Source organism: Seriola aureovittata, chromosome 11 (genome assembly GCF_021018895.1).
Source record: "Seriola aureovittata isolate HTS-2021-v1 ecotype China chromosome 11, ASM2101889v1, whole genome shotgun sequence".
Lineage (NCBI taxonomy): Eukaryota > Metazoa > Chordata > Actinopteri > Carangiformes > Carangidae > Seriola > Seriola aureovittata.
In genome coordinates, this window is record NC_079374.1 from 19,582,822 (window position 1) to 19,598,671 (window position 15,850).

A 15,850-nucleotide genomic window follows, 5' to 3' on the forward strand; every position below is an offset into this window, starting at 1 on the left:
AGTATGTAGTGTTTGATGATTGGATTGATTTTTCTGGAGGATTTCTTTCTGCTACCTTTGACCCTCCTTAAGAGGGAGCTGTGGCTCCAGTGGGAGGGTTTTCTTGCAGCCTGCAGATCTCCTCGGTCGTATTCACCTATGCACGTAAACCCCGCATGTAAGTGAAAAAATGTCGCGTTTTGTCTCGATCTGTCTGCAGCTTTTAACACCACGTGCGCAGTAACATTGCAGTCGAACAGACGCTGTGACATTCACCGAGCGAACACTCATCAACGGCTTCCGATCAGGTGTGCACATGTCGAGGGACTCGACAGGCTCTTTGTCGCTCTGTATTGGGCTGTTCCTGTTTCCGCTGCTGCTGCTGGAGACATTTCTCTCACAGCAAAGATTTAACATGCAGCTGCTGGTGACACGTTCAGCTTCAGCGCTCCCACTGCAAAGAATAATAGCAGTCCGTCAGAGTGAAGCTCGCTTTGCGTTGGGAGTCGAGCTTGATGGATATCCGCCTTTTCGATTTCCAGCAACAGGGAGGGAGAGGTCCAGTTATAAATACTGACTTCTTTTCTGAGAAAGTAATTGTTCAGTAAAATAAAAAAGTGTTTAGTACAATGTGCAATATGACAAAGGATTGTAGCTAGAATAAAAACCTGTTATAACTGGACTCAAATTTACTTGGTTATTCGACAGTGGTTTGTCAACAAGTTTGACTTTGAATAGGTGATGGAAGCATAAATGTTCTCCTGCAACAGCAATTGTGGTTGACATAAAATAAAAATGGAAAAGAAAAGCACACGCATATTTTTGCATGTACATTGATTTCCATTCTTAGTTGTCACTGAAAATATTTGTTTGCCTTTTTTGCCAGACTATGTGCCATGGCATCTTCTCTGATGAGTCTGGTGAATGATGATAGCAGGTACCAGAAATCCTTCCAGCTTTTTCTGGAGCGTTCCTCTGAGCATCAGTGTATGCAGGACTTCATCCACAACAGGCTGCCAGATATACTGGCCAGGTATTATACCACACACACACACACACAGACACACACACACACCTGACAAACACACACACCTGACAAACAAACTATTGACAATAGAGTAGCTTCTAGCCGACTACAGCAGAATGTAATAGGCTATATTAGAACAGAATAGTTAATAGCATTTTTAATGATATACTGTACCAATAGTTGTGTGGTGGAGTTCTCAACATGTTTCAGAAAGGTTCAGAGACTTGATTGACCAGTACTGAAAAAATACATCAAAATCTGTATGGTCTTACTTTTCTGGATGAAGAAAGTATGGCTCTTCATCTTCAACCACACTACATGTGATAACGCTGCAGTGGTTTGTAAACATTATAGTTGGACCAATGTTATGGCTGATATTAGTTAAGTGAAGATATTTTGGTATTTGTATATATGAACGCCATTACTAACAAAAAATTGTAGTTAAAAAAAATAACAAAGCACTAGAGCCTGACAATTTTATCTTTTTTTAATCTATCTATTTTTGCCTTTATAAATATCCAGCTTAGTATGATTTAAAAAAAATGAAGAAAAAAAAAATTGGCCTGTTACTTTTGTTTGTGTGAAGAACTGAATAATTGCTGATATGTCGTTAACAGATCACCAGAACTGTCAGTCATTGGTATTGGCCTCAAAAAGCCAGTAAGGTTCAAACTCTACTGAGCATGTAACTCGTGATTGTTGCTGATCAACTAGATTACCAAGAGACAGGAAACGCTCTTGATATTTAAGCAGTGAAGATGGGACAGATTTTGGTGCAGTATAAATGAATTTGAGGAAGAAATGAAGGCAGATCGGGAAAAAATAAGTTCAATTCACAAATGACCTACTGGAGTGAGTGAGAGGAACCGCTGATTAATACTAAGAAGTATCATCCTCATTCACCACCTCTTATTATTTCTAAACAGACCTTTGTGAGACTTGCACATGCACTGTTGTAACAAATTACCCAGTGGTTGAAAGTAAGTTTCTGCCTCATTAGCCATTAGCTAGCAACTATCAAAAACATGCAAACTTCAAAGAGAACGGTCCATGACCCAAATTCAAATGAAGGGCGTACAGGTATTACAGTGGACTTTTTTTTTTTATCAGTATTTTTCATTATTTCTACTTAACAGTGCAAACAAACAATGAAGTAACATAACTTGTGCAAATAAACCAACAAGCACCGCGTCCTAATTATTACTGCTGAAATCATCAACAGTTCTAGTTGTTTAGGACTGAACTCAATCCCTAAACAGAATATGTAAGTGCTGTTACTGTTTGACCCACAAATGTACATACATTAACAGAGTGTGTGTGACTGTGAATGACAATTAGTCAGTGTTTATCTCTTCTTGTGATTTTTTTTTTCTTTCTATGTTTATATAAGCTGTAGGAGGTGAGTGTCATGCAGCAGAGAGCCAGACTCTCTGCTTTGTGACTGTCCTCGGAGCAGATCAGAGAGAAAACCTGGAAAGATATGACTCACGAGTAAATTAAAAAGTGCAATAGTGTTATTAAAATCAGACGGTGAGTGACAGAACATGCCTTGGCAACAATCAAAGTCTCGGTAGTTGGAGATGCTGCAGACACAAGATCAGGACACCTCACATACCCAAGTGTCAGCATGAACTGACAGTTACAAGCCCAAAAATGTGACCCACATTTGGCAGGTTGCAGGATGTGAATTTTAAGACTTGACGGTTCTGAAGACTCAAAGTGTTTTCTGCTCTCTCCTCAGCATTGGAGATGGAAAGTCCCATTTAAATGTCATTGGAGTTGGAAGTGGAGCTGGTAAGAAGACACAATATAGGACACTTTCACTGCTGAATCTTATGTTCTATGTGACACAGTAAATAGATGAGCGTCCTCCGCGGCAGACAGCTAAGGTGAGAAGGCGTTGTTAAATCAGTGAATCAGCCCACTCTAACACTTTCCTATTGCAGGGCTGTCATATATGGCTGCAGCAGTAAAAACCTTTACCCTTATAATCACTGTCAAGGGTTTGCATGCATCTGTCCAGTTGTCAGATTAATCTTTAACCTGAGTCGCAAAGTAACCTCAACAGTCTGTATAGCTTTACTGCACGTTGCTTCCATCGCTCATGACACAGCAAGGTTAACTTTCTCTTGAGCAAACCCACTACTTGCCCATGAGTGCTATTCCACTTCCCCTATGTCAAAACCAATCCAGTTAATTTACCTGAGCTGTCATATCAGTATTATAATGGAGCGATGTTGCAGATTCTCTAATGGACTGTAAAATCAGATGACTACAAACTCCTCCGTGAGGTATCATTCAATCTAATCATAAAGATTCAGCATCTGTCCACATCAGCTCCTTTGCTTGAATTTACTCCTTTGTACATGGCAAGCTGTCAGCTTCAGTAAGACCTAGAACAAAATCATCTTCCTGTGGCTAAATGATATTGAAAGCAATATTATAGGAATAACTCGCTCCCCTGCTATTTCAGCATAAAATGCATCATTTGCCAAACTGTCAAGTGCTATTAGCTGTTTCCTACTTAAATCTGCGGCATCATTTGGACTGGAGCATTGTGATGATCTGCTGGGTGATTAAATGTAGAAGTCTTTTTCATTTGTTTATTTATTAGTTTTTTTTAATGTACTTGGAAGAAATAGATGATTCTCAAAATAAAAACTATTGGCACCTGTAGGTGAGATTGACCTAAAGATGCTCTCCGAGCTCCGTATGAAGCACCCTGGGGTGACTGTGGATAACGAGGTGGTGGAGCCTAGCAGCCAGCAGCTGCATAATTACAAAGGTACAGTCTTTATAGAAACACACTCACATACCTCAGCTTTACACTGCGTTTGCATACTCACCCCCCCCCCCAAATATGTTTCAGTATTTAACTTAACAGCAGAAAACGTATTGTCCCGCATTTTATTGTATTTTTTAATCCTGAAAATGTATTAAAGCAGCCCTTGGCTTTCACACTAAGGCCTCAGTTATACTTGCTTGTGAACGTGTACACTGAGAGCTGCGGACACCTCAGACATGCAGTTGTTTTCATTTATATTCTGCATGGATGACGCATTCCATACATGCGCAAAGGATCGTCGTGTACGTATTCTGTGAATTATGAATCAAATTAAAATGGCAACATCTAAGAATTAGAACACAATTGGTTGTATTTTTTATTCGGACCTCCTCACACAGCATCTTTTGAAAATCAGTGTCCATGTTTTTTCTTCCAGCTCGTGAGCAGTCTGCACCGTTACGTTGTCTTGTTATGTCTAATTTGTTTTGTCCACGGAGATTGGCGGGAACAACGTCTGCACCAGAGCCTCACGTGCAACCTCGTACGTCACAATTGATGTCAGGCAGACCCTCGCGTTCTCGCTGAAAATGAACCACTGGCTGATGCATTAGTAATACAGTTATTCATGCATCAGTCAGAGGAGGTCCTTTAACAACCAGTCCTAGACTCAATCCCTCGTGTCAGCAATTATCCACCATTCTGAAGTGTCTGTGAGTAAGACTCTGAATCCCTACCAGCTCCGAGTCTACTGCCATCCGACCAGTAGAATCACATACTCGTAGTACTGTCACCACCAATTCATTCATCACACATACGCATCATGTATTCAAATACTAACCTAATGATTGGTGTAGTTAAAGTGGTGATCCTCAGGTTTTTATCTTGTAGATCTTGTATGTTTGATGTTGAGTTCATTATGTTCTCACACCACACCACTTCTCTTTGGTTGTTTGGTTTTTTTTTGTAGGTGGCTCTTTCAGCTTAGAAACTGTTGAGACATCTTTGGGAGAATTGATATATTCAGAAGCATGTTGTAAAGCCTATTGAAATCTTTTTTGTGATTTCAAGACTTGCTCATACTTGCCTGCTTTGGATCAGCGGCTCACAGAAAGGTCATAGCTGTGGAGGTTTGCACGACACGGCTGAAACAGAACTATTTACTGTTAAGTAATTCATGAGTTTTTAGTTAAGTTTAGTTTTGGTGTTGCTTGGAGGTTATGACTCACTGTATTCATTCCCACCCAGACAGGGCACAGTTCATCAGGTGCATAATATCTAAAGTTTATTGTGAAATGTCTCCATAGAAATTTGTCATACTCTTATCCTCACTTTTTCTTCTGCTATGAATACCCATTCTGTTATACTGTATTTACCATTAGTTATACAATAAATGACTCCATGAGATAGTTTTAGGCTGAATCACTGTTTTTTCAGAAACAGTCATAAATTATTTATATATTTGCACATGAAAAACTTATCTTACTCAAAACTTTGAGCATATGCAGTCATTGAAGATATACTGAAACCAAAAGTTTAAAGTGCAGTTTTAACATTTGAAAATTTGAGTGTATTTCAGTTCTTTCTCAATTCATTTCTCTTCATCAAAGGGAAATAAAACATAAAACTCCCTCATGCCGATGCCAAGTGACATGAGTTGTTTGTTTTGATAGCTGAGGTGCAAATTTCAGTACGACAAGTGTCAGATATTATGGCCCAAAACAAAAAGCAAGTGTAGACTGTAAAATCTCATTGTATTTATCTTTATTTCAGTGTTAAATCTACTGTATAATACATTGATAATAAACTTTACTGTATAATACAGTGAGTTTTTTCTGAGTTAAATTATTATCATAGTGTATTTTCCCAAAATGTGTGATATAGTGATGTGAAATTTACAGAAAGCAACATGGAACAATACAGATTTTTGACACTGTAACATTTCTGTGTAAATTCGGTGATGTTTGAAGTACACTAACTATTTGTTTCCCATCTGCAGTTTTAGTGTCACAGAAACCAGGTTTAGATTACATCAAATTTACCTGGAACAAGATGACTGCCTCTCAGTTTGAGGAGCTTTGGAATGTGAAAAAGATGACAAAGAAAGCCGACTTCATTCACATGATACAGGTTGGTGTTGGCGACGCAGTGCTTCTGTATTTTTGACACATCTAGGTCATATTCATTCTGTGGCGCTCCATAGCAATTAATCCCATTAGAACATCTGTCTAGCATAGCGTTATAATTAGTTGCTCTGTGAATCCAGTTACCAGCTCATTATCTGTGGTGAAATCGACAGATGCTGTACTATGTGAAGGATCCTGGAGCTACCGTCAGCTTCTTCCAAAGTCTCCTCAACAAGAATGGGAAGCTTCTTATCATCCTAGTCTCTGGTAAGTGGATCTAATCTTTAATCACGATGTTCTCTCTGGTGTGTTCTGGTTAGTTATGCTGTATGTAGTCATTGTACTCATTGCGTATATACATACGCTTATAGGGTTGAAAACCGGTTTAACAATGATATCAGTTAAAACTACTACTAAAACAAACACAAATGAAAACACTGGTATATACAATACATATTTCTCATGGAAAAACATTTTATTTCAGTAATAGATTCAGTAGTGATTTCCCTTGTGTTAATGTGGTTTTGTTTTCATTTGGTGAACCATCCTCCATTGCTTGCACTTTCTCAAGGGATGGCAATGTTGGTTGGTCCGCCACTTTGATCCATACTGAATTATATCAACAATTTTTTAATGAGTTTTCATGAATTTTCGCACAGACATTTATGGTCCTCAGTCAATGAATCCTACTGACTTTGGTGATCCCATGACTTTTCTTCTAGTGCCACCAACAGGCCAAATTTTTTACTTATTCTTAACATCCAGTGAATGCCAATTAGAAAAGGTTAGACAAGCTAACACGCTAAACTAAGACAGTGACGATGGTGAGCATTACCTGGTGGACATTGTCGTTGCATGTTAGCTTGCTGATATTAGCATGTCTGTCCGCACTTTTGGCCGGTACTGTGGGTACAGTCTCACAGAGTTGCTGACATGACTGTAGACTCTTACTCATGTTTTCATGTCGTCCATTCAAGAGGAGAGTGGGTGGGGAAAGCTGTGGAAGGCATACAAGGAGCAGCTTTGTAACACGGAAATAAGTCAGTGTGTGACCGCCGGAGACATCAAAGGCTTCCTGGACTCCAATGGAGTGAGCTACAAGAGCTACGAGCTGCCATCCCAACTGGATATCACCGAGTGTTTCACTGAAGGCGATGAGAAGGGAGAGCTGCTGCTTGATTTTCTCACGGAGGTGCTGGACTTCAGTAGGACGGCCTCACCTGAGCTGAAAGCTGGCGTCACGGAGTTGCTTCGACACCCAGACTGTAGTGTGGTGTCTGACGGCAAAGTTATCTTCAACAACAATCTTGGAGTGATAGTCTTAGATCAGCTCTCTTAAAAACAGTTGGTTAGTATAATGAATGTGAAATGTGCCGTATTTTGGTAACATAGCTGTTGATTTTTAAACAGCTTGATTGTTCAAAATTATACATTGTATCTTATAATGTATGTAATTAACAAGCTTTTAGCATATGTGGGAAATACCTTGTTTTATGACCTGAACTATCTCCGTCTATTTTGATTTTGATACGTTCTCTAACAGCACTTATTTTGGGTTAATATGGTATTAATTATAAATGTGTATAATGTGCTATGCTTGGGCAAATTGAATATTAGCTTAATTGTATTTTTTTTTTAATGAACAAGGTTTGTTTCATTGTCATGATCAAATTTTCTAACGAGTATTACAGTTTTAATCAGCTTCAGATTCTAACATCATATAATTTTAATGGGCTACAGTTGGCTGGCTGTGTGGCCAACCCCATTACACTGCTGCTCTCCCTGGATCAAATTACTTTGGAAATATAAAAATAAATGTTAAATTGAGCATTTAATGTTTTCCATGGAGACTGAACTCTTAATTTTAGATAAGATGAACACTCCCATGAGAGTGTATAAACCAACCAGTCAAGTACTATATGGGTTTTATTCAAACTGTGATAACTCTAAACAACTCAAATGTAATTATACTCCAAAAAAACCTAACCTGTACCAGTGGTATGTACATACTGATACATGCGATATACAGTGGGATGCACAAGTCTGAGACCACATCGGGAAAGTGGTCTGGGCTGTATTGGTTGGACAAACACAAGTACTATGGCAGCAGCTGCTCTCAGTCTTTGTCATCACCCAGAACGATTATTCCTGATATAGCTGAGGTGTTGGCACCATCTGGAGGGCAGCGTCTGTAACCTAACTGTAAAATATAGGAGTGGCCATATAAAGGGTCCAGGACAGGTAAAATGACAGTGAATAGATCACTTTTTTTTTAAGGTTGTGTTTGACTGACACCACACTGACAACAAGCACTGGAGCTCAATCCCAGATCTGTCAACTTCCCCTTTCTACAGGAAAGTTGGTGACCACTCTTCCTTCTGCATGAACATGTTAAGTTGCAGAGAGGCCTTGTGTTGTTACTCTCTTTATTTTATCTGGTAAGATAAAGACACTGTCTCCATAAATTACATCACAAATTGTGGCATCCAAGCCAGATTTAAATTTAAAGCAATTCACTTTTAGTTATATTCAAGGGCAAAAAGGAGCCACTTGAAAATACAGTGATGGCCTCAGGTGCTTTTTAAATTCCAAATGTCTTTCACAATGTGTCACCTGCTAGTTGACTAATGAGAATACTTTTATGTGCAGAAGAACTGCCCATGACATTGTGGTTTTTAATATGAGCTGATTTGTTTCATTTAATTTGTTTCATAACTAAACTGTCTGTGTGTGGACTGTGGGAGGAAAACGGTTCACCCAGGGAAAGGCTCCAGCCAGATGCTGGTGGTTTCAAACCCAGCAGCTCATTGAAATAAATTCCCACTGAAACTTTCCTTTCCTATGAAAGTAAACGATAAGGTTGATCTAGTAATTGTCATGAGATTCCAATAGAAATGTAGCAGCACAGCTGCAGCCGGCTCAGCCAAAGTTCATCTTTCAAGGGTTATGCAACGCTTATGGGAAGGACCCAGTCAGCCTGTGGGAGGGGGAGAGTGTTGTAGCTCTGCAACTTGAAAGAGTGGGAAAGCAATTGACTCAGTGTCCTTACCCTCCACACATTCAAGGTAATTGTTAAATACTTACAATGTACAATTAGTGTTTGCTGAAGTGATTTTAATTCAGCTCAGCAGCTTCTTAAAATCAGCGCAGCACTTTTTAGACAGTCATCTTTAGAAAAACTCTATGCTGTTCATTGAATTTCAAGCCTCTATGTGTAATGCATTGCAGGGATCAGCCATGGCTGCAGAGGCAAAGCAGTCGTGTTATGAGGGCAGTGGTGTCCAAAGCTTTCAGTTCTACCTGGAAAAGTCAGGAGAACACGAGGCCATTCTCCAGTGTGTTCAGAGCATCCTGCCAGGAGAATTTAAAAGGTACAACAAAAGAGGTTGCTATTCTGCTTTTGCTTTTATCATCTTTTTTACTTTTTTCTCTACTCCCAGCAGAGGCGTTATGGGTGCTTTCTTTCTGACTTTTTGTGCTTTTTGAAGGAGTGGATCATTTAGGTCATTATCTGAGGTCTCAGTTAATGACGTCTCTCAAAAGTTACAGAATGTCTTTTCAAAGGGGGATGAAATTGCCAGTGCTTTCATGCTGGCACAAAGCTGCCAGTATTGCTAACACAATCTGCTGCCATTCCTGTTGGTCAAAAGTCCACTTTTTTTGTGCTTGTGCCCATTTTCCGTATCAAAATAACCCTGATAAGGCAGAGGCTGGTGACATGGCCGAGCAACACAGTGCAATTTTGTTACCATTGTGGCATTCAATATTTTTGTTTTGTTTTTTTAAATGCACTTATACAACTTTTAATATGATTAAGGCAGAGTCTGTTCTGAGTGATTCTTACCAGCAATGCCATTCACATCTGCTTGTAGGATTTACTGTTAACGCCTTGTAAATTTCTGCTTCCATGCCCATATGTGCTTTCTATATGAAGAGTTACGTTTTGACACAAATACACATTGGTTAATTAGAAAGTACATAATCACATGAATTGCACACACAAAGACCACAAATACATGTATTCATGAAATACTCTCAAAAGCTATTCATAGTGAATAGTTGCCAAATTCTTGGTATTAATCAAAAACTTAGAGACACACAGATATTGTACAGTACAGATGTTATGTGCCATTGGGTTATTCAAAGTTATGTATTTTATCTTTTTTTTTCTCTTCTCTCGTGTGTTGATGTAGAATTGGAGCAGGTAAAAGCGGCCTGGATGTCCTTGGCGTTGGAAGTGGTGGAGGTATGTGATGAACTGGTAATGGTAACGTGAACATATATTGTTGTAGTGGTTTGTTGTGGTAGTTTGGGTTTAGTTACCTTCTATAAACCAAACAGGCTCCTGTTAAACTGATCATCATGCTCATCATAAGGAAGAATTTACAGTAATGGACACCGCTGTCAAAGTTAGCATAGTTTGTAATGGGCCTTATAGAGGTCAGTGAGCAAACACATAGTGTCACTCTGCACACTTACAAATACGCATGTCAAATATGCTAAATGTAGCGTATTTGACATGTTTCATCAGTTTTGATTGTTTCAGAAATGTTTGCACTACTTAGTTCAAAACCTTTTTGGGGATAGATTTTTTCACATTGAAGCAGTAGTGCTCAGCAGCAGTGGGATTTCAAAATCTAAAGACTTCCTGGTTTATTCCAGGGGAGTTGGATGTCCAGATGCTCTCTGTACTGCAGTCTACATTCCCTGCTCTTCCTATCACTGCTGACATTGTGGAGGGCAGCTCTCAGCTCTCAGATAACTTCAAAGGTATCAACAATTCAAAACACTATTTGTCGTTTTTTCTCTACCTTTTCTTCCTGAGTAGAAATAGAAAATGCTTTTAAAAGTTTCTTCTTCAGTAACACACCACAGAATAACATCGAATTTGATCCAGTGTGTGGCTGGAAAACAGGTATGATTGTAAAATCAGCTCGAACTTCTGCGTCAGCATTAAGGCTTTGTAAGTTATTCTTATATTATTAACAGTAACATTAGAAAGTATTCAGGCTTCTTCACTTTTTGCACACTTTATTCTGTTCTAGATTTAGTTTTACATGGATGAAAGTGCCATTTTTGTCGCTCCATTCAACACTCAATTACGCATGATCACAAAATGAAAACAAGTTTTTGTAAAATTACTAAAAATCAAAAAGTATCCATACTCTTTACTGTGACTCTAAATTGAACTGAGTTGCATCCTGTTTGCTTTAATTATCCTTGAGTTGTGTCTCAAACTTGACTGGTGTCCACCTGCGGCAAACTGACTTGATTGGTCATATAGTTTAGAAAGGCACAGACCTGTGTATATAAGATCCCACATAAACAACTCTCTGTAGACCTCTGTGATAAACCTGTGGTGAGCTGTAGATCTGGTTAAGGCTATAAGACCATCTAAATCTTTGAGTGTTCCCAGGGGCATAGTGGCTTCAGTAATTGTGACCAAACTGACAAACCAGGCAAGAATGGCCGTGGTCAGAGAGGTGACCATGAACCCATGATCACTCTAACAGAGCTTCAGAAGTCCTCTGCAGAGATGGGAGATCCTGGAACCATCTCAGCTACACTGCTTCTATCAGACCTTTATTGTTGAGTGGCTGGATGGACGCCAGTAAAGGATATATGACAGCCTGCTTAGAGTTTGCCAAGTGGCGTTTAAAGGACTTCGAGAGCATGAGGAAAAAAATCGTCTGGTCTGATAAAACAAAAATAGAACTCTTCGGGCAGAACTCCAAACACTATGTCTGGCGTAAACCAGGTGCTATCATCACTCATCACCTGGCTTATTCCAGGTAGTGGCAGCATCATGCTCTGGGGGGGGCTTCTCAGCAGCGACAGGGAGACTTGGCAGAACTGAGGGATGGATGAACCCAAATACAGAGAGGTCTTAAAAAGAAAACCTTAGACTGAGACGACAGTTTACCTTTCAGCATGACAGTGACCTGAGGCACACAGCCAAGAAAACGCTTGAGTCACTTCGGGACAATCTCTGACTGTCTTTGAGTGGCCCGGCCAAAGTCCAGGCTTAAACCCTACACAACATCTGTGGAGAGACCTGAAGATGGCAAGTCACAGATGCTTGAGAGGATCTGCCAGGACGAAGGGGATAAACTACCCACATCCAGATGTGCAAAGCTTGTAGAGACTTACCCAAGAAGACTGGAAGCTGTCATTTCTTTAACTTCTTCAAAGTACTGGATTTATAGTCTGAACACTTTGGTAATTAAGCGATATCAGTTTCTGATTTTTTTTTTTTTTTAATTCATGTTATTGATTGTAGAATGATCGGCAAAAATGGCAATTTTATGGATTTAAAATGAAATATACAATACAATAAAGTGTGCAAAAAGGGAAGGAGTCTCAGCACTTTCTGGGGCCAATGTATATCCATATGGGGACACATCTGATGGCTCTGAGATATCTGCTGATGTTAACTTTCATCTGAATAAACATCTGTTTTTTCTTTGTTTGGGGTCGAAGCATCATGGATCCACACATTGTCTGAACCAAGAATTTAGCAATCATTGCTGCTTTAGCTCAGGCTGCACTCAAACCTCTTATTTTCCTTATTTCCACATTGGTTTTTGATACTAACACTGACTACGGTACCCACAAAGCTTTGCAAGTCAGTTGAGGAACTGCATGCTCCTAATGGATTGCAAGCAGCTTAACCTTGTATTGGTTTTGTATTGATCAAAGTCTGTGCTTAGGTCATTGCTTGTGAAATTAAATGTTTCAATGTACTATACACAATATATATACAGCATACAGTATCTCAGTGTTACTGACTGCTTTACTTTCTCTGTTCTCTTTATATCCAACTTTTAGCTTTGGTATCAAAGACCACCAACCTTCAGAAGATCACATTCGCTTGGCATGTCATGCACAGTGAGGACTATGAGAAGCAAGTGAAAGCAAAGGGAGACGTGAAGAAATTTGACTTCATACACATGATTCAGGTGTTATAACTCTGCTTTTTGGACATTCAGTTTAAAAATTATGTGATGGCAAGAAGATGGTGGGTTTACTTTCTTGTCTTATCTACATGTTGTCCTGCAAGTTAGGTGGACTAAAGAGAAAACAGTTGGTAGGATGTCAGTGTCTCACATTGTGCGAGCAATTTGATTTATTCAGTTCCCTACTACATCATTTGCTGCTGTTTGCATTCATTGGTGAACACCTTGGGAGCAGCGCATTTGCATGCCAAACAAAGCTATACAACTAGTACACCAACTAGTTAGACATCCTGTAACTCTAGTGTTCCTATCATACCTACAGTGAGTGAAAACACTTAAAAATATGTGCTTGCACGTATTCAATCTTCCTTTAATGTATCCCTTTGTATATATTCAATCTTCCTTTAATTGGAAAATTCCAATTAAAGATTCCCCACAACTCTCTCCTTAACAGATGATCTACTATGTGAATAACCTCGCTGAAACTATCAAGTTCTACCACAGTCTTCTAAAAAACAATGGCAGACTTATGATCATCATTGAAACAGGTAAGAAGATTTTAATTCAGTTTAATCTGAGTCTGCTATAAAACAATTTTATTCAGATTATTGCAATATATATTTACAATTCTTATATAATTACTGTAAAACCATGAGACCGTGATCAATGTGTCTAGATCACTGAAAGTTTTACCTTGTTTCCCATAAGCCCTGTTGCCTCCTGCTCTTCTGTCTCCTCACATGATCTTTACTTAAAAGCAAAGACAATATAATCTGCATTTAATTTCCCCGGGTCAATAATTGTACTTACTTATTTTAAGATTAACGCATAACATAAACATTTTGTTACTATAATTAGTGTATTTTTGAATCTCATACTAAAGCCAAAGGTGGCTGGGACACCCTGTGGAAGACGTACAAGAAGGAGCTCTGCATCGACGCCATCACAGAGTACCGCTCATCAGCGGAGGTGCTCGCATGCCTAAAGAGCCAGGGTCTGAAATATGAGGAGCACATCATTCACAACACCTTCGACATCACTGAGTGCTTCGATACGAGCAGCGCGACTGGAGAACGTCTGCTGAATTTCATGACAGCCAGAGATCACTTCTACCAATCCTTCACCCCGGAGATCAGAGCAGGCATGTTAGACCTTCTCAGAAACAAGTGCAGCACTGAGAAAGATGGCAGGGTATCCTTCAACAGCAGTTTGAGCTGCATTCTCATTTATGCTTGAGTACATAATTCCTCTTACATTCAGTTAACGCTGATATTTCTTCACATTAACAGTGTAGCTGTGTCTCCATTCAGAGGAGGCATTTGAATAAAGGATTGCGTCACAGCGGCACGACAAGGCTGTCCTATTTCGAAGGCTCCTTCAACTGCAGCCGAGAAATGTGTCCCTCATTTCCCTGGCAACAAAGGATCCAGCAAGTAGATCCTTGGCAGCTAAACCTATCCCAAGATTCATTGCGCGAATCACTTTCAAAAGAATTTTCCACAAACAAAGCAGAGGCTGAGGATGAATAAGAAATCCTCTGTAGACCTGACCGTTTCCTTTCAGTTCAGCCTTTGCAGCTTACATTGGCTGGACCACGTCCTTTGAAAGATACGGCCCCTGAATTGAGACAACTTATATTTCCCTTTTGCTAAAATTGACTATTTGCTGTAGTTTTGAGTCTCTTCAGCCTATATACACCAAACCTTTTATGATGGTTTACAAAATTATCAATAAAAACAATTTATGCACTATATGATGATTAAAATGGCTGCCAAAGACTGTTCATGCTTTACAAAGCTTTATATCTTTAGAAAACCAACTAAATAGTCTTTATTGACTGACACACAATTTTAGCTATGCAGGAATCTTGAATCAATTTCATCGACGCTAGATGGACCTTTTTCTAACATATGGAGAAATTTATTATTATGACCTTTAATAATAGAGCCAATATTTTGGATTTCACGACTGCAGCTTTAGTGTTTCACTGCTCTCACGGTTTTCTTTTTTTTTTTTAAATCAGTTAGCAACTAGTTTGACCAGCTAGAAAGGTAGCCCCAGTACCACAAGGTCCCATAGAAAAGCTCAGGGAAGTGGCTGCACGCTCCAGTTTGACTGAGGTGGGGCGGTTTATCAGAAATACATTTGCAAACCCAACCAGTTAATTGGCTTCCTGTAAAATTGAAAAATACAGTTTGAAAACACTTAGGATAAAACATAAATCTCACCTTTGTGTCGCTTGAAGTTTGTTTTCAAGAATGGAATGAACTTGCTGTTGCTCTTGTGTCAGATAGCCACACCCTCTTCAACTGTGGTTCTCACCAACCTTTAAGTAGCAGCCTCCATTGTGTCCATTGCTGCACTAGAGAACTGACTTGGACAAGCAACATAATGGTGAGATTTATGCTTTATCTGAAGCATAAATTTCATCATTTGTAAACAGTATTAATACTTACAGGATGAGGAATAACTAGTTGGGTTTGCAAATGTATGTCTGGTTAACTGCAGTGCAGCACATGGGTGCTTCCTGGAGCTTTTCTATGGGACCTTCTGTGACTCCAGATGTTAGTGGAGGCTAAAAACAGAGCTAAGAGGAGTAAATATTACACCTACATTTATCAGTTGGTCAGAAACATGGCTCCAAATGAATGCTACTGTTGCTCTGTATCTGCTGTATGTATAAGTAGGCAGCTGTTCGCTTGCAAGTCTGCAACATTAAATCAGTTAGAGTAAGTGTAAGCATGTAAATAAAGTTAAAGGGATCTCATGTGTCTCTACACAGCAGCTTTGTTTGGGGCTGTGACATTCACTCCGTGGGAGTCTTAACAGAGCTGCTAGTTAGGTAGCAGTTTGTGTCTCTTGTCTCATGTAAAAAAAAAAAAAACCTTTTACTCACTTTTACATTGTGACAAAGCGAATCTAAACTAAAGCACCACATGAGCTTATCCAAAACCTTACCCCCTCTGCCATGTTAATACAG

General features: G+C 39.3%; 2 protein-coding genes across 5 annotated transcripts; both read left to right on the forward strand.

Moving 5' to 3' along the window:
* Nucleotides 1-7,742, forward strand: LOC130177587 (histamine N-methyltransferase-like). 3 transcript variants are annotated; one of them, XM_056389467.1, is made up of 7 exons: nucleotides 1-157; nucleotides 866-1,012; nucleotides 2,748-2,800; nucleotides 3,684-3,791; nucleotides 5,788-5,918; nucleotides 6,088-6,181; nucleotides 6,892-7,742. In XM_056389467.1, exons 2-7 carry the CDS (start codon nucleotides 876-878, stop codon nucleotides 7,251-7,253), a joined length of 885 nt encoding a protein of 294 aa, XP_056245442.1. In that variant the 5' UTR covers nucleotides 1-157; nucleotides 866-875; the 3' UTR covers nucleotides 7,254-7,742. The 3 variants fall into 3 exon arrangements, with proteins under 3 accessions (XP_056245442.1, XP_056245441.1, XP_056245443.1); XM_056389466.1 differs by having other exon boundaries at nucleotides 87-287; XM_056389468.1 differs by lacking the exon at nucleotides 1-157 and adding an exon at nucleotides 386-572.
* Nucleotides 7,743-8,832: 1,090 nt separating this feature from the next.
* On the forward strand, nucleotides 8,833-15,637 carry LOC130177588 (histamine N-methyltransferase A-like). Of its 2 annotated transcripts, XM_056389471.1 has the most exons (8): nucleotides 8,833-8,979; nucleotides 9,143-9,285; nucleotides 10,108-10,160; nucleotides 10,577-10,684; nucleotides 12,743-12,873; nucleotides 13,325-13,418; nucleotides 13,754-14,011; nucleotides 14,160-15,637. In XM_056389471.1, exons 2-8 carry the CDS (start codon nucleotides 9,152-9,154, stop codon nucleotides 14,162-14,164), a joined length of 783 nt encoding a protein of 260 aa, XP_056245446.1. In that variant the 5' UTR covers nucleotides 8,833-8,979; nucleotides 9,143-9,151; the 3' UTR covers nucleotides 14,165-15,637. The 2 variants fall into 2 exon arrangements, with proteins under 2 accessions (XP_056245446.1, XP_056245445.1); XM_056389470.1 differs by having other exon boundaries at nucleotides 13,754-15,637.
* The last annotated feature ends 213 nt before the right edge of the window (nucleotides 15,638-15,850 follow it).

What these genes read in the sequence shown, in the direction of transcription:
- LOC130177587 (XM_056389467.1), top strand. Translation starts at nt 876, where the DNA reads ATGGCATCTTCTCTGATGAGTCTGGTGAATGATGATAGCAGGTACCAG. An exon ending in CTGCCAGATATACTGGCCAG is followed by an intron (nt 1,013 to 2,747) that starts GTATTATACCAC and finishes CTCTCTCCTCAG; the next exon opens with CATTGGAGATGGAAAGTCCC. An exon ending in ACTTCATTCACATGATACAG is followed by an intron (nt 5,919 to 6,087) that starts GTTGGTGTTGGC and finishes TGAAATCGACAG; the next exon opens with ATGCTGTACTATGTGAAGGA.
- LOC130177588 (XM_056389470.1), top strand. Translation starts at nt 9,152, where the DNA reads ATGGCTGCAGAGGCAAAGCAGTCGTGTTATGAGGGCAGTGGTGTCCAA. An exon ending in GCTCTCAGATAACTTCAAAG is followed by an intron (nt 10,685 to 12,742) that starts GTATCAACAATT and finishes TCCAACTTTTAG; the next exon opens with CTTTGGTATCAAAGACCACC. An exon ending in ACTTCATACACATGATTCAG is followed by an intron (nt 12,874 to 13,324) that starts GTGTTATAACTC and finishes TCTCCTTAACAG; the next exon opens with ATGATCTACTATGTGAATAA.